At 34.4% G+C, this 26,684-nt stretch overlaps 1 protein-coding gene across 1 annotated transcript in view; it reads left to right on the top strand.

The window, feature by feature from the left end:
• LOC111624360 (nucleolysin TIAR-like) overlaps positions 1–26,684 on the top strand; it is a 240,259-nt gene that overhangs the window by 28,071 nt on the left and 185,504 nt on the right. The window contains exon 2 of the mRNA XM_023367189.1: positions 17,687–17,782. Within this exon, the coding sequence (XP_023222957.1) occupies positions 17,687–17,782 (96 nt within the window). The remainder of the gene's footprint in view (positions 1–17,686; positions 17,783–26,684) is intronic.

Below are 26,684 nucleotides of genomic sequence, written 5' to 3'. Positions count from 1 at the left end.
TNTTATTATTATAAATTAAAAATTTTTTTTCCTTCCGCACAGCGAAAACAGCCGGACATAGATGTCGAACAGACAGATAGTACAAAGCCCGTATTAAAATATAAAAATAAGTACTAAGCAGTCACATATGATGTAAATTATTCGTTAAATCAATACTTAACACGAACGTCCGTAAAGTTGTTGTTTCTGAAAATATCTGTTGTAAAATTTTGTTTTTCACTGTCAGTTCATTACAAATAAATGTCGATACGTTAACTTTTCTGTCTAGTTAATTCGGTCAGGAGAAAGACTAGTTATCGTTGGGACGCGAATCGTATTTCGTGCGTACTACGTACTGCAAAAATATTAAAAATTTAAAAAATACCTTCTACGCTTTTATTATTTTAAATTTTATTATTACGAAGGCAGTTAAATATGTTTCACTTAATGCTGAACTAAAGCAGCTCTGAGTCATCAAAGTTGAGTCATTTTTGTTTAGCAGGCAAGCTGAATGCGAAAATTCCTTTATTAATGTATACATTATACGTCTTAAAATGTGTTATAAACAGGCTTAAAATGACGTAAATCTTTTCATCCCCTTTAAAAAAAAGGGGGGAGAAAGAAGTTCTTTTTTTAAATTAATATTTTCTTTTGCTGCTAGAGCACATTTCCCCCCCTTTTTTTCGTCAAATATTAACAAAAGAACGGGCCAATTTAATTTCGGGACACATTATTTTTTTTGTTTAAGAAACCGTAAATATATTTAAATTTTTAAATACGATTTCTTACTATTGCTAAGTTAATATATATAAATAAACATGTATACATCCAGATGAAAGTTCATAGGATGGAAAATATCATATTTTCTCTCAGAATTTAGTTATTCGCAATAGTAAAAATTGTAAATTTAAAAACCACTCTTGTAGAAAACCGCAGACTTATGGGAATTTCTACCGATTTTAGTCACTAGCTATACTCATTTTATTTATGTTTGAAAATTAAGGTTATTCCATTTTTCCCCAGAGCCAAACTGAAAAAGAAAGAGGGATGAGGAGGAGGAGGATGGGGGAAGGGGGATAAAAAGAAGAAGAAGAAGAAGAGTAAAAATTTAACGGAAAGTTTTTGAATTATACCCTATAAATATAATGTGAAAACATTCAATTTAAAAGTGTAATGTTGTCATTTTCGATGATGAGTTTGTTTCATTTACATTCATTTCATTTACATTCAACAACCATAATCATAACCCAGTGAATAATAAAATAATTTAAAATGAAAATGTCGAAACTTAGCTGTGGCTGTGAGGAAGAAAAAATTAAAAAAAAACCAACAATTAATAGCCTATCGAATGCGTTTATTAAACCTGTTTAAAGAGGTTAACCTAGTAATTGCTGCAGCACGTTGGATTCTTCAGACAGTGGTGTGATCTTTTCTTCTACAGAGTGGTACGACATCATTAAAAATTAAAATAGAGATTAAGAAGAGTGTGCGCTATTTCCATCACAAGGCAAAGGGCATGTTTTGCCTCCTGGCAACAGAATTATTCCGTTCATACGTCCGTCTGAGCATTTAACCTTATAACTGGAAAACGTCTGCTTCAATTTGGATGAAAATTTACACAAACCTTAAAGCTATGGATGTCGTATTCTGTCTCGAATTTCGTGAAGCTATCCTTCATATTTCAGCCGCTGGGGATCATTTTTTATAATAAAACCGGATTGTTCCAGCTCGATAAAATTTAAAAACATAAAATAAGGATTTAAAGAATGCACTCGACTTCAATTTCGATCAAAGAATACCTAACGATTTAGCAGTTAATCATATATCCGGATTTCGCTCTAATGTATGACTCCAATGCGATTTCAAATGCTGAAAAGCCAATAATATACAATCTTTGAAAGCTTCCTTCCTTAATTATTATCTGATATTCTCTGAAAATATATTTATAATTTTAGAAATAAATAGACTATATAAATTAGAAAATTCTCTTAATATTTAATAGAAAATTATTCTCTTTTTTCGAAGAATTTATTTTGGATTTTTGAGGAATTTTTCTTGCTCATTATCTATATACTTTTTTGATTAATTCTTGTTGAATTTCTAACAATTTTGGTTGTATAATTCTTGATAAATTATTACAAATAGTTTATTAGTTGTAGAGTGAAGCAGATTATCTCCAATGGTAAAATAATTTGTATTAATAACCAACAAAAATATCACTAATAACTACTTAACATTAAATTTAAATTCATACAAAGTAATATTTACCAATAGTAATGTCACAAAATGATTTACAATTAAAAATTATGGCGTTTTAAATTCAGAATAGGAGCCACTTCTTCTATACTTTAAGGTTTTGAATTTACTTTACGCAGAATTTTTGTAATTTCTAATTTGTCTTCATCAATTTATCGATGATTATCGAAGGAAACAGAATACAGAACTCAAATTTAGCTACAGAATAAATGAACGAATGGATAAAAAGCATGTTATGTTGTTGTGAAAATTTACAAAATTTAACGCATTTAACACTACATTTTAGTAATACATATATCTTTTCTCAAAGAAATTCGCTTAGAAATTCAACAGTAATGGACCAAAAATGTTTAATGACATCCATTTGATCAATATTTATCTTAGAAGAGGGGAAAAAATGTCTTCTTTTTTTTGTGTGTGTGTATATATATATATATAATTTTTGTTTGTGTTCGGTTTAAGCGATGCATGTTTTCTCTTCAATATATCACAAAAGATTTACCTTTGAAGACCGTGGTCCAATTGATTGTATACTCATATGAAAAAATTTTTCTTATTTATTTTTTATTACAGGGAATAACAATTTTCCAGAAAGCAATTTTTTAAAGCGAAAAATTGGATTTCGGAGGTAAATTGCAATAACAATAAATGATACTTATGTAACAACGTATATAACATCTATATAGCTGGATTGTTGTTGTTCCACACGCTCCATAATTCCGAATTTCTAAGGAATATAATAATATTATTATTCCTCACCCATCTAATTAGATATATCAAAATATTTGATAAATAACCATATTTTTACGTAAGGGTCATTTGGAGATTTTCATTTCAATTAAACTTGTAGGAGGAGGATAATGAATGAGACGATGGTGTGTGTGTGTGTGTGTGTGTATTCTTTCGTAATTATGAACGGATTACAAAAAATGCATTTTAATTATCTTTCGGTTGCGACTGCTCGTAAATTTACTGAAGAATAAGGATTTATTTCAGATCGGTAAAAATAGATTGGTCAGATCAATACAATCTCCGTATAAATTCATTAATAACGTATCTTCATAAACTATCCAATTATAAATTAAACTTTTACGATAATTAAATTTTTTATGATTAATTTTTATTCCTAAGACGATTCTAGTTTATTTTAACATGGGCAATCATATCCGTAATACTTAGATTGAACAGGAAGAAGCTAACGTAGAAGGATACCCAATACTTAAAGAACGAAATGCTCCTACAGCTCTTTTATTAATATTTATTCTAATTTACGAATATTTAACCCATTAAAATAAACTAGAATCGTATTAGAAATAAAAATTAATTATTGTATATTCGTAGGAGCGTTTTACTCTTTAACTCGGGTGTTGGATATCCTTCTGTTAACTTCTTCCTGCTCTCCCATTATTTTAATGGGCTAAAATGTTCGTAATACTTGAGGGGTGTAGGAAGAGGATACCTAATACTCGAGTCAGAGTGAAATATTTATCGAATGCTCCTACAGCTCTTATACGAATGTTCAAATTCTCATTAAAGAATTATTTTATTACTGGCTCAAATATTGGGCAAGTCTCGCAGGGTTTAGTGTAGATCACATGATTTTTCTTAGATAGAAGTGGGGAAAAAATATAAAAGATAATAGAATAGAGAAATTTTTAACTGTATTATGTGTAGCCTCTACACATACACACACAGAAGATATTGACATATCTGAATATTTTAGAATGATTTAAATAATCAAAATTAAAATTGAAATTCTCGTAGCTATATATATAAATTAAAAAATTTAAATTTAAAATATATTCTCGGATATATAGCGTATATATTATACTTTATTTAATATTTTCTTTTACAATAGAAACAAGCATCAATGAAACATAAGGCTGATCTTCCCTAGCGATTTAAGAGTGGAAAGGATTTTTCTAACATTGGCGTATCTAACACAGTATAGGGAATTCTTTCATTTATTACACTTTTTCACCTTCGGCATGTAAGAGACTTTGGCGAATTTCGAGGCAAGTTTTTGAAGAGAAAAAGCCAGTTTTGTGTAGTCAAACACGTTGTATCTTATAGTGATTTTTCTCGAATATATTTTAACACGCGGTAGTGAAGTTAACGTTGTATTGAGAAGAGTTTTCTAATCATTTTTACGAGAGCTTCCGCCGAATTTTCCATAAGAATGATTAAAAAGTCGAGTTTTGACGTGAAATCGTATCTTGTAAGGCCATAAATAAAATTCTTTTTTTTGTAGTTTCCTTTTTTCTTCCTCCTCCTCCACCTTCTTCCTAGGAATGTTAGCAAGAAAAGGAGCGCTTATATCATTCAATATAATTTTATTGAAACGACAGAAATCAACTCATGTTTGTGCCGGTCTCATGGTTCGTCTTCCGATGAAGATCATGGCGCAAAGATTCGGAAGTAAAAGCAACATTTTATTATTTCCGTAGGTAGTCGTTTTCTTCTCATTAATCTTATCCGGCAACGAAAAGGACAGTGTTTTCTCCTTCTACTCTTTTGATATCGGGAGATATCATTTACGGTGTGAAAGTCGTTCTCCCCCTTTATCTATCGTCGAGTGTTACTCCGATCGATATACGCGTACGCGCCTCCAGTCACGCATTATTTATTTACGTAAGTGCCGATTTCTTACCCTGTGCGTGAAGCCTACCCGTTCGTAAATACTGCAACGTTTTCGACTCTCATCGATTCGTTAAAACGGGGAAGATGCGAATGTAAACTAAGCCAAGACGAGTTTTCTCCACACACCCACCCCTGTTTAACGATGTTGTCCGTCTTGTAATCCTGTACTGCGCTTTCCCCCGTTTTCGTAAAATCGATCATCGCCTAGAGTAGAAATCCTACTATTATATATATATAGCCTATATATATATATATAAACTCTCGGTTTAGTGTAATTAAAACTCATCTGGTAATTTCCCTGGTCGATTTTACCATAAAATAAGTGATTGCATCTGTTAAGATTTTTGCTCGGGTTGTTAAAGTTTGATCATTTCTTCGGCGCGAATGTCAGATTAATATCAACAGATAAAATGATAAGGGCGATCGCATCACCGTCTTTATTATGGAGAATGGTTTGATGGGAAGGAGTGACGATCCTCCAACGCTATTGATGCTATCCAATTCAGAGGGCGGCTTGTTTACATAGGGTTGCGACAAACAATGACGCCAATGCAAATGTGTAATTTCCATCGTCTGCGAGAGAATGCTGTAATGGCAACAATTGCTTGAATGTAGAGGAATAAAACGGAAACGTCGTTTTAACACTAAATTTTCGTGTAATGCACAATAGCCATTTGTTACATTGCTTACGCTAACTCCCCATGTCGGGATGTTTAATGAAATAAGATTGGCGAGTAAGTCGGGCGCCTCTTCCTTTGATTAATATGGAAATATTAATGTATATATATAAACCNAGCCGGAGAGGGAAAGGTTCCATTTCGACTGGGTTGAATACACCCTAGCATGGAGAAACTTGACGCAAACGGATTATCTCGTAAAAGAAAAAAAAAACAAGGTACAGACATATAAAAAGACAAAACAGACAGACAAACAGATGGACGACAGAGGGAATTTATAGGTCTACGATGTTTTCAAATTGCAGCCCAATTAGAATTTCTATTTCAGATTGGTTCTTACAGATTTTTCTACGCGGAGGAATTGTCGATAGATTTTTTTATAAGCGATTTATTTTCCTTGTTTCTGACGTCTGTACGCGGTTGTGAACAGATTTTTATCAACAACTTTAACAATTCTTGGAAGTCGGACGTCATCGTTGAAACTTTATCGCCACGAGCTTATATTTATTTGAAAGAACAATGTGGCTTGTTTCGAACAATGTTGCCGTTCAGATCAACGGTTGAACGATTAAATGTCATCCAGTCGATAGGGAGAGGACATGTCGGGACCTGCTCGGTCGTTTATTGATTAATGGTCTATAGTGTATTTAACAATCAATCTGGAAGCTGATCGTGTTGCTGCATCACGCTATCATCTCGGTCTATTCTGCTCTTGATATTCCGATCTACTGGTCTCGGGTTCGATTCTTTCCCATAAAAGATCCACCTTTTTATTTCGCTTCCATTCTCTGTTATTCGATTGAAAATTGCGTATCTGATCGATTTATGCGGTAGACGACTTTACCCAACAAAGGAAAAGAAGGTTTTACGTGTAATTTAAACAGAAGGAAGAAAGGAATTTTTATAAACAAAGTTAGAAATTATCTATAAAATTCGTTCGATTGATTCTTCTCTTTCCTTTTATTTAATTACATGTTTGACGGTTCTTTAAAGTTAATATAACTTATTAAATTGAAACTAGAAGAGTATACTGGTGTTAAATGTGAGTTGTAAACGTGTTTTGGCCTATAAATATTTTCCAATTTTAAATATGAACGGTCCTTTTCCGTGTGCTTTTTTTTTTTCTTATGGATATTCTCTTTAAGGAATTCTCAAATGCAATTCATCAATTTAAATTCTTGTGAAATAAATCTGAAAAAAATTATATATNGCCCGGCAATGATCCGTATTGCTTTGTGGAATTCACCGATCACCAAGCTGCAGCAGCAGCTCTACTCGCCATGAATAAACGGCAATGTTTGGGAAAGGTAAGATTGCTGAATTTCTTTCTTCTTCTTCTTCTTTTTCTTTTGTTTTCTACCCGTTTCGTATTAGTTATGAACTCGGAAACCCTTTTGGAAATTCTCTTTCCCACTTTAAATGAAGAGATCTCCATACGGAAATTTTCCTCTTTATGATAGTTTTCATAATTAGTTTAAAAGTAAAAGCGAATGCAAATTGTGTTAATGTCGGCAAATTACCTTTGTTTGCTGTTAGAATTATTAGAAGATACATTCCTTTTATTCCAATTAGTTGGCAATTATTTAACTTGCAATTTACATGGTAGCTGTTCTTTACGAAAATCTAGACGAAAGATGTGTAAGAAAGAATAATCTTAGTTTACTCGACGAACAAAAGGGAGCGAGAAGAAGGGGAGGAAGAAAGAAAGAGAGGGAGAGAGTAGGGTCTTAACCAAACTCGTGCACGAAATTAAGACAATTGTTTGTTCCACAAGAATACCTAGAGATAAAGGAGAGACCGGAAGGATGGTGACTTCCGGCATGAGATAAGACCCGGATGTACTGAGTTAAGACCTTGGAAAGCTGGAGAAGTCGTTGGGATCCATTTATCCCAGAATTAACCGCTACAGCCGTGCGTGTCGTTAACGATCTCGCGACCAACCTTCCCCCCTTTTTTTTGTCGCTTCTTCCTTATTTCGAGCTCCCTGATGTTTCGGTATCAGTACTTCCCATTGGCATGACCGTGACGATGGGAGAATTAAGGGGAAAAAACTGAATTAATCACACAGGTAAAATAAATATTTATAAGGCGAATGGTAACTTGGGATAGATCTTTCTTGTTTCTCGCAGCTGTAACCCTTCCAAGAGTTCTGAGAGTCTGCAATCAGGTTAATGTTCATAGTAGTTTATATCGATTTCCATATTTTACGAGAAAACTTTGAAAACCGAGCTTGTTTTTCTATCTGAAGAATTGTAAACGACTTCAATCGGATGTGCAGATTAAATGCCTTTAAAGAATATTTTACTCGGGTATTTAATGCTTCTTGTTTGTCGTGTTTGCTCTTGCAATTCTTGATTATTATTCAGTGTACTGGTGGTGTTTTCGGATGTTTTCTGGTGAGGTTTTTTTTTTCCTGCAGCCGGCGGGTCGTCGGAATTTTCTAGTCGTGAAATCGAACCGCATCTTTACAGGGTATAGTGTTACATTGTATGACGTAAGAGACTCATCCGTTTCTCTAAAGACAATAATTTCACCCGGTTCGCTTGCCGATCAATGGATGGTATCACACCCGACTTAAGCCACTTAGCCGTGTGAAGTGGAGAGAGACCTTCGCTTTATTAGTCAACGATCAAGTCGAACGTAAAGCTTTGCGCCGGTAACCTTCCTCGCAACGCACAGCTGCCGTTCAGTGGAAACCGATTTACAGGAGTCGAGCGTGATTTTCAGAACGAGATTGTTGTGCAGCATCTCGTGGAATCCCATATGGGAACAGTCGTTTCCATTTGTCAAATAAAATCGTCACTCGTCCCTAGGTCACGTGGCCTCGGGAGGTTCTCTGGATACGGAACGGCTCACAATTCCATTATACTTGATCCCTTTTTAAGATAATGGACTGGCAGTTCCCAGATGTATACATCTGTGCATTGTGGCCTGTTGGTCTCTCCGTCAACCCGAGCTAGCGGTTAACAAGTGATCTAAGGTTTGGACTCTATCTTTATCTCGAGAGGGACAACTCACTTTGTCCAATACCATTCGCGCTTATCCTAATTGTCTCTCCTTCTTTTGTTTATTTTTCTTTTGTTAATTCAAACTACAATCTTTCCAAACTCTTTGAATCTATAATTATTTGAAAGAGCAAAAATTATTATTATTATAAACTTTGTGAGATTTCTCCTTTTACATACGCTCGTTTTAGGAAAGTAAAATTGCATTATATCAAAATTTAACGAATTATCTCTACGCGGAGGAAGATTTAAATCTTTGTTGAAAGAAATTATCGATTAGAAGCATCATTCGTCGTTATGAGAAAATTTTGATTGGAATTTTCGATGTTATCAAGCAATTTTTACCCTTCGGGGATTCTGTCGTTTCATTTCTTGAGTTCGCTGATTATTTCGAAGTCTTATTCAATTGGGCGAATTGGAATCGGGGAAAAAAAATTAAATTGATGTATCATTAGAGAAAAGAGTTTATACGTTTTAATAGACAAAAATCTGACGATATATCCGAGATATTTTCAGTAAAAAATCTCTCCATTCGACGTCGAAATTTATAATATTTCTAAGTGATGCGCTTTAAAATTGCCCCGCCTTTCTAAGATTTATTGCGAAAAATAATAACTCTTGTGGATGTAAATTATGTAGAAATATAGAAATTTCGATAATTTTCAATCTTTCTAAGTTGTTTTCTATGCACCAATTTTACATATTAAAATATGGCCGGAGTAAGAATACGGATGTCTTTTCTCTTCGGATCGGTTAAACCGGATCTATTTACAATGAAAATCAAATTAAGCTGAAAACTGTAGAGCTGATGATCCTTATATTAAAAAAAATCGATTGGGATACACTTCACGCTAGCAGATAAAAGTTTTCTGTGAATTGCGAAGAAATTTTCAACAAAATTCTTTCTTTGTTCTCGTCTCGTCTGCTTCGCTCATTCCTTCATTTTTTTTTCCTTTCTTTCTTTTTTTCCCTCCCGTCATGAGAGAATAAGAGCAAAAGTTCTGCCCTCTTCTTAGTTAGAACACGATTTCTCGAAGCCAGAAACAATTCGGCGAGAACAGGTCTAGCTTTTTAATTCCCTACTAACCGACGATTGATCGGGTATCGGTGTCTCTCCCCCTCCACTTCCCTCCCGGGATCTCGATTCCGAAGTGTTTTGATTCGTTGGTCTGATCGTCACGTCTGATGACGGTACAGACCGGGTTTGCTGACGTCACCATTAGCAGTGCTGGGTTGCACTTCCTCCCTACCTAAAGCTTGAAGAATCCTAGATTAGATGTAGTCGAGTTTTTGTTTTCTCTTTCCACTTTTCCACAAAGAAACGTCGAGTTCACTTTCGACTTGTCTGATTTCGAAGATTATCGATACTCCCTCCCTCCCCCCTTCAGTAGTTTCTTATTATTAGTAACTTTATAACGTTGGAAGTATCTTCGGCTACTTAATAAAGTAAAAATCTCTTAAGTATTCTCTGACGTCTGATGAGTGAAAATTCACGTGGAAACGAGTTACCTCGAGTGTCGTCATTGCTCTTCTGCTTGTCGTCGCAGTCACTTCTGGATGAAACGAATTTGCGNGGTCCTTTTCCGTGTGCTTTTTTTTTTTCTTATGGATATTCTCTTTAAGGAATTCTCAAATGCAATTCATCAATTTAAATTCTTGTGAAATAAATCTGAAAAAAATTATATATATATATATAAGTAAAGTCCAACTAATTGAATCTCCATCACTAATTGATTCTTAATTAATTAAATAAATTTTCACTCTAGATATAGCGCATCATTTCCTAAACATAATTTAGAAAAGATGCTATTTTACACGGAGGGGAAAAAATTCTTTGTATATAATTGATATTAAAACGATAATCTATCTTCTGCAATGTGTATTTTTTTAAGGCTGATAATATTTAAAAACTTGGCTAGGATATTCTGGAAAGGAAGAAATTAATTGCTTCTTTAACACAATGTATTTAGGGTGTGTTGTAACCAAGTTTTAGGAGCTTTTTGCTAAAGTTTACTTAAACAGATCTGAAATTTTGATTGAATTCTCTTTTATAGTTTAAAAAAAAATAAATATACCTGAGCTGTAGTTTAAAAAAATTGCACCTTGATCGAAGGCGCATCTTGCAGCATCCTAGTTTTAAATATTGGCAAGGATCGCTTTTCTGTAGCGATAGCGGCGAAGGAATAAGGATATTTAATGAGTAAAGGGATAAGAGTCACCCGGCGGTCTTCTTTGGAAAATCGGAAATGTGATTTGGGACTGAAACGGGGGTCAGAAGGAATCGATGTACGTAACTTCCGTTGAGTCGACGTCATCTCTTTTTCGTCTTACAACTGTTGCTATGTCTTGGAGTCTCCGAAACAAGATTGGGGGTGGGATGGATCGGAAAGAAGGGGAAGGAGCGGAAGGCTAATTATCCAACGCTCGCATGGCACACTTAATGGGAATTTAATGATATCAGTGAAGAAACCAAACTCCTGTTCGTCTCGTCTCCGCCTCGGGGGCGTTTCTAAGGGCGTGATGATCATCCTCCGTCCTGACCTCTGACCTCTGGGGAACGTTCAACTTCATTCCATAAACGTACGCCCGTAGCGAGAAAAGATATTGTTTGGCGTCAGAAGTGTAAATGACAGGTTAAACAATGCCACCCTTTTAATATTCTAACACAGCGGGACGAATTTAGAAACAACGGGGGCGTCAAATGTAAAATATTAAGTTTACACGTCATAAAGGCGAATTTGGTACATTTTTCGATTCGAGACATGTTAAACGTCGCACACGCTTTCGGCTTTTAGTAAGATTAGAATTTGCCAAAAAACGTGCGAGTTTATTGAAAATTCTCCAAAAATTTGCAAATAAACTCCGTTGTTGTTAGTTTAGGCGAATGCGGGAAAGACCGAAAGTAAAATCGCCATCGATTCTCCCTTTCGGCGATTCGAATTCCAGCACAAACTGTTTAATTAACCTCGTCCGAACCAGTTACCCAGTCCTCTTACGTCATTACTCGACAACCATTCCATTTGGCTTGCTCCATTATTCCGGATGCGTTCACCCGGGGACCCGGATAGGTTTGGTGATGGAAGGAGAGGGACCATTCTTTGTTATCCAAGTAGGCGATAGAATGTCATAAACACGAAAATGTGTCCCGCGTGAAAGAAATCTCATCCCTTTTACTTTCCCTCTACCGCTGCATCTACGGGCTACTAATGAAAATTTACAGTTTTCTTAGTGGTGACGTCACAGCCGGAGAGGGAAAGGTTCCATTTCGACTGGGTTGAATACACCCTAGCATGGAGAAACTTGACGCAAACGGATTATCTCGTAAAAGAAAAAAAAACAAGATGTGCACTATTTTAGCTGGGCTCTTGTTTTTTTTTTTATTTATTTTTTTCCTTCTTCTTCTTCTTCTTCTTCTCTCTTCCTTTTCCCCTTAGTGGTTTTAGACNGTGTAATTTCCATCGTCTGCGAGAGAATGCTGTAATGGCAACAATTGCTTGAATGTAGAGGAATAAAACGGAAACGTCGTTTTAACACTAAATTTTCGTGTAATGCACAATAGCCATTTGTTACATTGCTTACGCTAACTCCCCATGTCGGGATGTTTAATGAAATAAGATTGGCGAGTAAGTCGGGCGCCTCTTCCTTTGATTAATATGGAAATATTAATGTATATATATAAACCTTATGTATTAATTGAAATTTTCTAAGATGTTCAGCGAGAGAATTTCACTTAAAATTTCAGAATAATTATTATTGGAGTGTAATTTGAAAAAAAAAAAATATATCCTTCCTTAATCTCGAGAACGGATAGCAAGATGAAAGATTAGGGAAAGAAGATCCCGGTTAACTATATAAGAATTTCCGGTCTAAAACGGAAGTCACGTTATTTCAATTTAAAAATTTTTCCCAGAACGGAGATGACCGGCACGACTCCGTTGTTATCAGGAAAAGTATGATTTACAGGGGAAAGACAATATTAATTTGAGATCGAGAGCATATATTTCAAACTAAAAATACGATTAAAAATTGCAAAACAATAATTTTTACATGTTTTTTACTGATTTTTTCTGCATACATCTTAAGAGCTTTCATGGCAACGCTTGATGGTATTTGATGTAAAATATTCTGTTTTTAATTACAATATTTTATAAGAATATTTATATATTTGTTATATAAAGTTATTTCTTTCTATATAATATATATATATATAATGAAGTTTTTCTTATTCACCTATGAAACATGCATTCAAATCATCGGAGTGACAAATGTCCATCACGAAATTAGTACTTCGAGCTTAGTAAAGCATTGGAGACACACCCCGCTTCTGTATGGCAGTCATTTTATCATCTTTGTGCTTTTTAAAACATATTTGCTGATTGTCTTTCCATCTGTGATTTCGAAATTGTCTTTCTCCTTTCATCTACAATATGGAATTTTAAATTCATTTTTTGATCTTTTCTTCTTAACAATGCACGGGGGTGGCTTATTCTGTCTTGTTTGATGTTAATAGCATTTATTCTTTTTTAAAAAATATTTCTTATATATTTTATTTTAATTGATTTTTGATCAAATTTCTCTAATTTATAAATTATTTCAGAAATTAAAAGAACGTTAAATTAATTCTTAGTATTAAGTTTTATTCAAGGAAAAATTATATATTTATATTTTATTTTAAAGAAAATAAAAGAATATTAAAATCCGAAGAGGAATACAATTTTTTTAAGTATTGTTTTCGGTTATTTAGCGCCGGATATCATAAAAAAAAAATTGTTTAGATTAAAATGAATTTGTTGAATTGATGGATCGTACATTCTCGAATTTGATTTTTACATTATACAATATCAGTTTCGCTTAATCAAATTAAAAAAATAATAATAATAAAATATAAAAAAATGGGGTAGAATTGTTTCTATTTTTCAGTTGTTGTTCTTATCTTCGATTCTTTTGATTTTCTTTCTTCGTTTCGGTTGTTGCACGAAGCGTTTTCCTCGGAAATTTCTGTAAAAATCGATGTAAATCGTCGAGTTTCGTGGTTATAAGTTTGAAGAAACAATACAATGTTTGCATGTTTCAGTTGGAGTAAGTTCCGTTTTGGGAATTCAAACTTATATTTTGCTTTAATTTGCCTTTTATCTGATTTGTACTCCGAGAAGCGCAATAAATGGAAACATTTTTTTTTCCTCTCTCATTTTAATAATCTTCGATTTTCTTAGAAGAAGGTAATTTATAAAAATATATAAATATATAAATTAAATTTCTCAATTTTTTTAAACATTTATATATAATAATTCGAGACGTTATTAAATAATGATAATTAAATATCAGCGTTATTGATGTTTAATCGTCATCAGTCAAGTCGAATCATATCTTTCTTCTAATTGTTTGTTGTTATCTTAATTTTATTTTATTATTATTTTTTTTTTTCATTTTGAATTGTTTATATTTGAAATTTCGCGATTAGCATCCATTAATTCGCTTTGTAACAATAATAATTTAATTTTGAATGAATTAAATAGGTCATTTCATCGTCGAGAATACATCATTAGATACATTCCTTTTTTTTTCCCCCTCTCTCCTCCTCCTCTTCCTCCCTCCTTCGTGAATATTCTTAAAGTTAAAAGCATTGTTAAGGTCCTAAGTTGCTTTTAAACTTGACATTATTTGCACAAATGTATTTATAAATTTATTTTAAGTGATTTAATTATCTCAACGAGGAAATTTAATCTGCTTCTTTCACTCGTTAGTGTCACTTATAATTATTCTATTTGGTTCAAATATAATCAACAGATCCACTTTATTTACGATTATTAATTGGGAAAACATGGTAAACACCGTTATTTTCGAAATAAGATCGGGTTATAATTAGCATATTTCTTCATTAATTTGCCTTTTGTTCGATTGTAATTGTTTCTTTTTTTTTATAAATCCGATTAGATAATTGGGTTTGAACTGTGTTAGGGGGAGAGAAATGTTAATGAAGCGGAATTTAATATGTAAATATTTAGCGATTTTGGACGTGAGAAAAGGAAATAAATAAATATATATATATATAATGAAGTTTTTCTTATTCACCTATGAAACATGCATTCAAATCATCGGAGTGACAAATGTCCATCACGAAATTAGTACTTCGAGCTTAGTAAAGCATTGGAGACACACCCCGCTTCTGTATGGCAGTCATTTTATCATCTTTGTGCTTTTTAAAACATATTTGCTGATTGTCTTTCCATCTGTGATTTCGAAATTGTCTTTCTCCTTTCATCTACAATATGGAATTTTAAATTCATTTTTTGATCTTTTCTTCTTAACAATGCACGGGGGTGGCTTATTCTGTCTTGTTTGATGTTAATAGCATTTATTCTTTTTTAAAAAATATTTCTTATATATTTTATTTTAATTGATTTTTGATCAAATTTCTCTAATTTATAAATTATTTCAGAAATTAAAAGAACGTTAAATTAATTCTTAGTATTAAGTTTTATTCAAGGAAAAATTATATATTTATATTTTATTTTAAAGAAAATAAAAGAATATTAAAATCCGAAGAGGAATACAATTTTTTTAAGTATTGTTTTCGGTTATTTAGCGCCGGATATCATAAAAAAATTGTTTAGATTAAAATGAATTTGTTGAATTGATGGATCGTACATTCTCGAATTTGATTTTTACATTATACAATATCAGTTTCGCTTAATCAAATTAAAAAAAATAATAATAATAAAATATAAAAAAATGGGGTAGAATTGTTTCTATTTTTCAGTTGTTCTTATCTTCGATTCTTTTGATTTTCTTTCTTCGTTTCGGTTGTTGCACGAAGCGTTTTCCTCGGAAATTTCTGTAAAAATCGATGTAAATCGTCGAGTTTCGTGGTTATAAGTTTGAAGAAACAATACAATGTTTGCATGTTTCAGTTGGAGTAAGTTCCGTTTTGGGAATTCAAACTTATATTTTGCTTTAATTTGCCTTTTATCTGATTTGTACTCCGAGAAGCGCAATAAATGGAAACATTTTTTTTTCCTCTCTCATTTTAATAATCTTCGATTTTCTTAGAAGAAGGTAATTTATAAAAATATATAAATATATAAATTAAATTTCTCAATTTTTTTAAACATTTATATATAATAATTCGAGACGTTATTAAATAATGATAATTAAATATCAGCGTTATTGATGTTTAATCGTCATCAGTCAAGTCGAATCATATCTTTCTTCTAATTGTTTGTTGTTATCTTAATTTTATTTTATTATTATTTTTTTTTTNTGTGCAAAAAAAAAATAATAAAAAAAGGCATTTCATTTACTAAACGAATTTCCGGTAATCAGTTTCTTTTCCAATTAAAAATTGTAAAAATTTTTCTAAATCTAAATATATGAACGTAACGCGTGCCTAATGCCTGGAAACGTGGCATGTTTTAAGAGGATGGACGGCTTCCAAAATGCCTTAATCTAACTAATTTGATTAATAATTGCGTATATCAAGATTAGAAAAGGGACGATACAAAATAATCTTTTACTTTAAGAGATTTTTGTCTTAATAGAATTTTCCAAAATCAAATATCATTATAACAAAAGAACTGGAGTGGGAAAGTAAAATATAGTCCTAATCAATATTCTAGTAAAACTACAAGCGTGGAAAATTCCGTTAATGGAATACTTAAAATATAGTTTTAGCTTGATCAGTTGACCTGATAAAACGATATTCCCATCTTACTGCTTTGACAGCTCGGGCATACCTTATGAATTTTACATACTTCTAATTACAAATTATAATTTGTTCAGTATAATTATAATGTTTAAAGGGGAAAAAAATGGGAGAAAACTTTATAAATATCCTCTCGAATTTAATATCGGACAATACTCGGTTGCTTCGTACTTATTTTTATTTAGATTTTTACACATTATACCTTAATTTATTAACGTGTTATTAAGGCATGTTTAATGTAGAAAAAAAATTAAAGGGAGGGTAGACGAACGGGTGTTATTAATAAGAGAAAATATAGAGTAAAAATATATTTTTCCGGGGTAAATCTAATTTGATTTGATCGTTGATCGAACGATACTGTCATTTGTTTTCCATTATCCTAATCCATTCCGATATTAAAATCGAATAGTTTATGGAAAGCTAATGTAGCCGTCCAGCGAAACACGAACATTGTTTAACCAGTGAATTTTATTCTATATTTAAGAGAATTTTTAATTTAAATATTATATAAATTTGAAGCCAACGAGGTATAATTCTCTCCTCCTTTTTTCCTCTCTCTCTCTAACTTTCAATTTAATTTATTGCGGTCGCAAATTTTAACTCGATACAATCTCTGGAGTGTTTTTCTCCATTAATTTCGTTGAAAAACAGCCACCGAAGGTCGATTAAGTAAAACGAAGGCTACAAGGAGGCCTTTGGCTTAACGACGAACTATAAATGTATTTAAATTAAAGCCATCGACTCGCTCTACTGAGTCCACTTACAATACGAAGCGTTCGCATTCCTGTGGTCAATCTCCCAATATCAAATTATACAATTTGCAGCAATTGCTGGCTGCGGCGTACGAGAGTCGAGCTGCTAAATCAAATATCGACGGGGGAACATTTAAGCTCTTAAGGGGGAGGGGAGGAGAAAAAAAAATGAAAAATACCTTGCAAAATTTACCTTGTCGTTCGTTTACTATTACCTAATTACTCACCGGCCGTAGTGGGATTCTTCTCCTTTTTTTTTTTCTTCCTCTTTCTTTCCTCTCCCCTCTTCTTCCTTCCTCTAATTTCGATTAAGTGAATCTGATTAAGATTTTAATTTTTAACTATTCTCCTTCCTTTTATCTCGTGTCATTTATTTTAATGTTGTTTTGCTTTTTCGCCTCGATTCTTCAGCGGGAGAAAACGTCTGTAAGTAGATCCGTATCTTAAAAAAAACGAAAACTCGGCTTCTTACCAGAAAATCAAAGGTTTCATCAGGAGTTAAAATGTTGCCATTCTTTTATATTTACTAGAAAATCGCTTGCCATTTTCGAAAGTTTGCAGAGAAAAACCTTTCCCACTTAAAAAACTTTTTTAACTTTCGCGGTTGTAAGTAATAATAGGTCTCTGGTTTCACCTAATTTTTTATTCTTATTTATTTTTTTTTTCTTTTTTCAGCCCGGCAATGATCCGTATTGCTTTGTGGAATTCACCGATCACCAAGCTGCAGCAGCAGCTCTACTCGCCATGAATAAACGGCAATGTTTGGGAAAGGTAAGATTGCTGAATTTCTTTCTTCTTCTTCTTCTTTTTCTTTTGTTTTCTACCCGTTTCGTATTAGTTATGAACTCGGAAACCCTTTTGGAAATTCTCTTTCCCACTTTAAATGAAGAGATCTCCATACGGAAATTTTCCTCTTTATGATAGTTTTCATAATTAGTTTAAAAGTAAAAGCGAATGCAAATTGTGTTAATGTCGGCAAATTACCTTTGTTTGCTGTTAGAATTATTAGAAGATACATTCCTTTTATTCCAATTAGTTGGCAATTATTTAACTTGCAATTTACATGGTAGCTGTTCTTTACGAAAATCTAGACGAAAGATGTGTAAGAAAGAATAATCTTAGTTTACTCGACGAACAAAAGGGAGCGAGAAGAAGGGGAGGAAGAAAGAAAGAGAGGGAGAGAGTAGGGTCTTAACCAAACTCGTGCACGAAATTAAGACAATTGTTTGTTCCACAAGAATACCTAGAGATAAAGGAGAGACCGGAAGGATGGTGACTTCCGGCATGAGATAAGACCCGGATGTACTGAGTTAAGACCTTGGAAAGCTGGAGAAGTCGTTGGGATCCATTTATCCCAGAATTAACCGCTACAGCCGTGCGTGTCGTTAACGATCTCGCGACCAACCTTCCCCCCTTTTTTTTGTCGCTTCTTCCTTATTTCGAGCTCCCTGATGTTTCGGTATCAGTACTTCCCATTGGCATGACCGTGACGATGGGAGAATTAAGGGGAAAAAACTGAATTAATCACACAGGTAAAATAAATATTTATAAGGCGAATGGTAACTTGGGATAGATCTTTCTTGTTTCTCGCAGCTGTAACCCTTCCAAGAGTTCTGAGAGTCTGCAATCAGGTTAATGTTCATAGTAGTTTATATCGATTTCCATATTTTACGAGAAAACTTTGAAAACCGAGCTTGTTTTTCTATCTGAAGAATTGTAAACGACTTCAATCGGATGTGCAGATTAAATGCCTTTAAAGAATATTTTACTCGGGTATTTAATGCTTCTTGTTTGTCGTGTTTGCTCTTGCAATTCTTGATTATTATTCAGTGTACTGGTGGTGTTTTCGGATGTTTTCTGGTGAGGTTTTTTTTTCCTGCAGCCGGCGGGTCGTCGGAATTTTCTAGTCGTGAAATCGAACCGCATCTTTACAGGGTATAGTGTTACATTGTATGACGTAAGAGACTCATCCGTTTCTCTAAAGACAATAATTTCACCCGGTTCGCTTGCCGATCAATGGATGGTATCACACCCGACTTAAGCCACTTAGCCGTGTGAAGTGGAGAGAGACCTTCGCTTTATTAGTCAACGATCAAGTCGAACGTAAAGCTTTGCGCCGGTAACCTTCCTCGCAACGCACAGCTGCCGTTCAGTGGAAACCGATTTACAGGAGTCGAGCGTGATTTTCAGAACGAGATTGTTGTGCAGCATCTCGTGGAATCCCATATGGGAACAGTCGTTTCCATTTGTCAAATAAAATCGTCACTCGTCCCTAGGTCACGTGGCCTCGGGAGGTTCTCTGGATACGGAACGGCTCACAATTCCATTATACTTGATCCCTTTTTAAGATAATGGACTGGCAGTTCCCAGATGTATACATCTGTGCATTGTGGCCTGTTGGTCTCTCCGTCAACCCGAGCTAGCGGTTAACAAGTGATCTAAGGTTTGGACTCTATCTTTATCTCGAGAGGGACAACTCACTTTGTCCAATACCATTCGCGCTTATCCTAATTGTCTCTCCTTCTTTTGTTTATTTTTCTTTTGTTAATTCAAACTACAATCTTTCCAAACTCTTTGAATCTATAATTATTTGAAAGAGCAAAAATTATTATTATTATAAACTTTGTGAGATTTCTCCTTTTACATACGCTCGTTTTAGGAAAGTAAAATTGCATTATATCAAAATTTAACGAATTATCTCTACGCGGAGGAAGATTTAAATCTTTGTTGAAAGAAATTATCGATTAGAAGCATCATTCGTCGTTATGAGAAAATTTTGATTGGAATTTTCGATGTTATCAAGCAATTTTTACCCTTCGGGGATTCTGTCGTTTCATTTCTTGAGTTCGCTGATTATTTCGAAGTCTTATTCAATTGGGCGAATTGGAATCGGGGAAAAAAAATTAAATTGATGTATCATTAGAGAAAAGAGTTTATACGTTTTAATAGACAAAAATCTGACGATATATCCGAGATATTTTCAGTAAAAAATCTCTCCATTCGACGTCGAAATTTATAATATTTCTAAGTGATGCGCTTTAAAATTGCCCCGCCTTTCTAAGATTTATTGCGAAAAATAATAACTCTTGTGGATGTAAATTATGTAGAAATATAGAAATTTCGATAATTTTCAATCTTTCTAAGTTGTTTTCTATGCACCAATTTTACATATTAAAATATGGCCGGAGTAAGAATACGGATGTCTTTTCTCTTCGGATCGGTTAAACCGGATCTATTTACAATGAAAATCAAATTAAGCTGAAAACTGTAGAGCTGATGATCCTTATATTAAAAAAAATCGATTGGGATACACTTCACGCTAGCAGATAAAAGTTTTCTGTGAATTGCGAAGAAATTTTCAACAAAATTCTTTCTTTGTTCTCGTCTCGTCTGCTTCGCTCATTCCTTCATTTTTTTTTCCTTTCTTTCTTTTTTTCCCTCCCGTCATGAGAGAATAAGAGCAAAAGTTCTGCCCTCTTCTTAGTTAGAACACGATTTCTCGAAGCCAGAAACAATTCGGCGAGAACAGGTCTAGCTTTTTAATTCCCTACTAACCGACGATTGATCGGGTATCGGTGTCTCTCCCCCTCCACTTCCCTCCCGGGATCTCGATTCCGAAGTGTTTTGATTCGTTGGTCTGATCGTCACGTCTGATGACGGTACAGACCGGGTTTGCTGACGTCACCATTAGCAGTGCTGGGTTGCACTTCCTCCCTACCTAAAGCTTGAAGAATCCTAGATTAGATGTAGTCGAGTTTTTGTTTTCTCTTTCCACTTTTCCACAAAGAAACGTCGAGTTCACTTTCGACTTGTCTGATTTCGAAGATTATCGATACTCCCTCCCTCCCCCCTTCAGTAGTTTCTTATTATTAGTAACTTTATAACGTTGGAAGTATCTTCGGCTACTTAATAAAGTAAAAATCTCTTAAGTATTCTCTGACGTCTGATGAGTGAAAATTCACGTGGAAACGAGTTACCTCGAGTGTCGTCATTGCTCTTCTGCTTGTCGTCGCAGTCACTTCTGGATGAAACGAATTTGCGTTTTAGAGAAGAAAGAAAAACGTTGAGCTTACAATGGTGACAGGTTGCTGTGTATATGCAGACGGACTGCCGAGAGGAGGAGGGGGGTCGGAAAAATCTCGTCTGTTTGCAAGACGGATCAAATCAGACAAACATCTATAAATTATACAAAACATCCGGGTTTCAGAACGTCGTCTTAACTTCCGGGGACTTGCGTTGCCTAGCAACCATTTTTACCCGTCCCCGTCTATTCCTGTGTGACTTATTTCGTATATATTGTCCGGTCGAATCGGTTACGTCTCCCACGTTGTTACGAGTGCTTTTTAAAGTACCCTTTACGAAGGGTGTTAAATAGTAGGGTTTTTTAGGGGTATGTAGGGAAAATATCGATGTTTTATAAACAAATTAGCCAGAGAGAATAAGAGAAAGAACAGAATAGAAAACAATATTTACTCATTATCCACCGGTTGTGGCTCAACGAAGTAAAAGCTTTCCAAGACTGCAGTGACTGTGAAGCGAAACGGGAAAGGACAGGGAGTTAGCAGGATTGTGTTGACTGTTCCCACCCATCGATTGCCAGTTTAATTAGCGGCACGGATCGACCTAAGTCGTCACTCTGCAAACAGGGAAAAAATTTTTTTCTCCCCTTTCTTTCTTTCCCTTTCCCTCACTCGGAAACATTCGGAAAATATCCTCGAATCTGTTTGTTCCGCTCGCGTTACTCCACCCCCGCATCTTTCCACTTTCTTCCACCCCCAAATTTTTTTTTCTTAAATCCAGCAGCATCCTGCAAAAAGACAAGGAGGATTTTTTAGGGAGTTTTTTTTCTATTTAAAACTGTAGGAATTTCTCGAGTAGTCGAGCTTAGATTATATAATCGTAAGGTTTGGGTTAAAAGTAACGAGGCCGCACGAGAAAGCAGTAGATGATGACACATCAAGAAAGAGACTGTAATTAATTAGAAATGCCTCTAGTAATTAGGTAATCGATGTTTACATTTGCGTCGGTGATATACTTAAAGGCCGAAAACGGCCGATGTTCGCCCGTTGTGATGTTTATCGCCCTAGGAATTTTCCATAAGTATTCTAGGGATTAACCGTTTTCTGGAATATTTTCCAGCCATTTGCTGGAAACTTTTAGTCAGATAACCGGCTTCGTTGGAAACGAGGCAACTTAGGAAGTGAGAAGGTGCGGCCAAAACCGAAAGGTAGGGCGTGGTACGTCCGGTCTCAAATATTAGATACTACCCGATCGATATCGCTTCTATGAATCTATAGAAAAAAATAATAAAATAAAGCCAAAAATAAGAGCGACTTTCAGCAACAGATCGACTTCGTTATAACGTATAAAACGTATGATACGTAATATAGAGGTGTTTTTTTTATTTTTATCTTTTTTTAAAGTGCGGTTAATTGTCAAAGTGGAGGGAGAACCTGTTGGATGGGAAGTTCGGAGATAGCGCGTGGTCGCGACTCGAGCGACTAAGTGGTCAATTGTTATCATTAGAAGGCGATTCTCTCGCACCATCCGTAACAGCTCCTTCACGCGCGAGGGAAAACGTGATGGCGGAAGAGTATCGACTGAGCATGCTCGGCAATTCCACGAGGAAACGTAAACGTTGTTTTTATTACATCCAAGGCCCGGGAACTTGGATACGGTGGACGAAATTAACTTTTCGGAATTCGGCTACCGCCCGTCCTCTTTACTTTCCTGGGCACCGCGCGATTTTCTGCATCCGATTGATCCCGATAAAAGAAAAGAAAGAAAGAAAAAAAAAAGTTACCGCCGCTGTAATTATCGGTAATATCGAAATGTAATCACTGCGGCGTTATAACGAAGGATGGTGGCATCGATACCCGGCTATCAAAAAGAGACAGTGGATTTACAATATCAGGGATCGGGACACGTGCGTTCTTCATTGATCGCCACAGTCCTAATCTATTTACCCCCTCCTCTATCTACATGTCGGGTCGATGGGGAGATAGAAGTGTCCCTTGTGGTTTCCTCGTGCCACGGGAAATGAGGTAGGATGCGGAGTAACCCAAGCTTCTGGAAACTAAATTCTCAGTTCTTATTTTGCCGGATTTGAATGCCAATTTTAAGAAAAAATTACTTTTGTGCATTGAGCGTAATATTTACTCTCGTGTGTGGACCGTAGATACTTCTATGCCCCTTAATTATAATGGGGCTGTGGGGGGTTTCTTTTATCCGCCGACAATTAAAAGAAACGAAATTAGACAAAGTTAAAATATTTTCGATTTATTTTATCTTATTTTTTCCCCTTCCTCCTCCTCCTCTTCTTCTTCTTCTTCTTCTCTCCATCCTCCTCCTCCTCCTCTCCCTTTCTCCCTCTCTGAGAAAATTTAATTGTCTCTTTTCGGAATCATTTAAAATTTTCCATTCGAAGTTAGAAGTAAGATTTTGGTATTTCATTACGAATTGCATTTCCGGAAATTTCCTCGGAGTAGAAATAATTTTTTTTTTTTCGAAATTTATTTTATTTCTGAAAGTCGAAAGAAGTTTTAAAACGCTTCGTTAATTTTTTTAAAGATTTTAAAATAATATTTTATACGTTAACAAATGGTTTTTTAAAACGAAAACAACCGTTCCGTTTTAAATGGAAGTGATAAAAATAGCATCACTTTAAAAAAAATTGAGATCGAGTGCTGCTAATTATTCTAATAAATTTTTTATAGACAGATTAATAACGTGCGATTGGAAGGATTTTTTTAAAATGCATCCTTTATTTATCTGTATTTAAAAAGTCGAGATTAGAGAGTGTTTTTATACGTTAAAACCTGTATAAACCGGACGCACGGATTTTTCCGGTTTGGCAGGTTACTTCTGAGAGTGGAAAATCTCTCCGTTTATGAAGGTTTCCGCTTTATTCAGGTTCCGTTTTGGACGGGTTTTTACCGATTTTCTAACTTGGACTCTCCTGTACACGAGGCAGAGAAATCATTTGTTTTTGCTGAATTAATAGCAATTAAACCGCATCATTCTTCTCTATTCTGCACGGTAAAGATGCTTCAGCATCACTTAAGATTCTGTTTTATACAAGTTTTTTTTTTTGAAAAGAACTGGAATTTTATTTAACGTAGGAGTATAAATACTCCCTGTAAGTACGTCCGTCGATTGATTGGCTTAACGAAGGAGGGTCGATTTATAAGAAAGAAGACCTCTCGCTACTACCTGGATGAAACAGCAGAAAATACATTTTTTTTCCAACATTCATCGTCTTGTCAGAGTTGTAAACACTTCATTGTTCGAGAAGATAAGGAGAGATGAGAAGCGATAACAGAGGAGAGAGAAGGGTAAAGGAAACGACTTGCCCGTCACCTAGGCAACTATAGAGGGACAAAATATCATTTATTCGTCTGGAAAAATTCTAGTGTGTAGAATAGAGGGACGGGGAACGAAACGGGGAATTTGGTTAATAAATATTTTTACTTTAATCGACAATGTTTAAGTACGAAACTTCTCCCGATTCTCTGGAGGAGAGTTTCCGAGATGACGGCGTGACCAAGTGTGCAGAGCGCAGGCGCACGAATTCAGTCCCAAACTGGTCGATGGAAGAAAGGGAATGTAGTAGCGAACAATTGGGACCACCTCGAGCTCGGCGCACCATGCACTCTACTCGGGCCCTCCAATCGTCTCCGTACTAAAGTCCACAACGCCATCTAATGGTATGTCTTCATCTCCTTTTCTTTCTTAATCGCTCTCTGACACTCATTGCTCTAATCATCCCTCCGCCTCGTTTGACGAGAAAGCTGCTTTTTACTCCAAATTTTTTTTTTCTTAAAATTTTCCTTTACTTTCCAAACTTTTTTTTTTGGCTTTCTACATTACAGAAATAGGTCTAAATTTACTTAATCTTCCCAACGGTTAAAGGCCCAATTTGCAAATTCTCGCAGCCAAGTCGAGAAAACTTGGAAAGTTGTATCGAGTTTTGTGGATAAAAATGCCGCGAAAACTGCAGCACGTTTTTTCTTTCTCGTGTTTCGTCATCGGAAGTTCTGCGGTTGCATTGTTTTCTTTTTTTTTCTCCCCGTTTTTATCATTTCTTAACACACGAGATGGAGCTGTAAACAAGCGAGATATATATACCGGATATCGAAGCGTCGACTGATACAGAAACACTTCTATGTCATTGGGGCCACCGACACTTCTCTCAATGATGTTGTTACCATGGTAACAGAATAGTGTTTAAGTGCTCCCGCCTCGCAGTTGAGTGTGCGGACGAGTGTCGGCAAACAGTTACTTGTTCCTGGTCTTGGTTACTTTATTAATATCCGCGATTTGACTTTCCTCAATAATATCGATGTTGTGGATGTTGGGAAGAATTGAATCGCTTATTTTACATTCGCTTTATCTTATTGTTGGCTAATTTCTGTGTTAAACAATACGGTTTATACTTTGTATACCGCGTTTTACGGCGTATAATACCCACCCTATTTTAGAATATTTACTGTATTTAATCCTGTTGAGGAATTCGTTAGCCTACAGGAGATGGCGATATTCTCCATCCTCTTTTTTTGGCTAAGGGTTGTACCTTAAATTATGATATATAACGTTATAATATGTAATTATAAAACGAATTTAATCCGAATTTATCTAAAAATCTATATAAAACCTCAAGTTAAAAATCGTTAGTAATTTTTCAGGACGTAATTTATAATCTTAAACTATTTTAAAACTAACTTTGAACGTTTTTTTTTTCTTTTTAAATTCTATTCGTTGATAGAATTTTAATTAATTAATTAGATTAAAATCTTTTATAATTGAAGCTTAAAGCTAAACATCAAAGCCATCTTGAATTTAAGTATTATTTCTGTTCGAGAGTCGAATGATAGTTTTTCTTCTTTTTTAAAGGACGTTTGTGTTAATATCCATGAAAAATGCTGAAATTTATTTACTTAAAATATATTTATATCAAGTAAATTAATGAATTAAAGCTTACTTTTTTTTAATTATTGCATAAAAATAGCCTACTTAGATGAAACTAAATTTATTTTCCTTGATTATTAGGAGAGAAAACGATTCTAAATACGCTTCTAATGGATTTAAATATTGGAATTTCTCTATTAAAAAAGTTATTTTTATTGTATATCAATTATAGAATTTATAAAAATCGAATTTACTTTATCCTTAAAATTTTATAATTTCTCCGATGAACGAGATTTTCATAAAGAAGAATCATAAGAAATCACCATCTAATGAATCTCGTTCATCAGATGGTGATTTCTAATGATTCTTCTTTACATTTCTCATAGTAGCTTCTACAAAAAATACGGTAAAACCTGTATAAAACGGACTCGTACGTTACCGAATATTTTTCCGATTTGGAAGGTTTCCGTTTTAAAGAGGTTTCTTTTTACAATATAAAATCACTCTGTTTCGAAGAGTTTTTCCCGTTTTATGCAGTTTTCCGCTTTATTCAGCATCCGTCTCGCACAAGTTTTACTGTATATTAAATTATCCGAAGGAAGTTGATTTGAATGACTTTCATTTCTGGTGACGAATCGGTTATTTAATTCTATATTTTAAAAAAATATATATATAATAATAATTATTGTAAAATGTTTTAAGTAAAATGCAGTAAAACCTGTCCAAAACGGAAACGGAAAAATTCTTCGGAACGGAGAGATCTTAT

This window comes from Centruroides sculpturatus, unplaced genomic scaffold, assembly GCF_000671375.1.
Source record: "Centruroides sculpturatus isolate CEXI.00-Female unplaced genomic scaffold, Cexi_2.0 scaffold9, whole genome shotgun sequence".
Classification (NCBI taxonomy): Eukaryota; Metazoa; Arthropoda; class Arachnida; order Scorpiones; family Buthidae; genus Centruroides; species Centruroides sculpturatus.
This window is presented reverse-complemented; position numbering and strand designations above follow the sequence as displayed.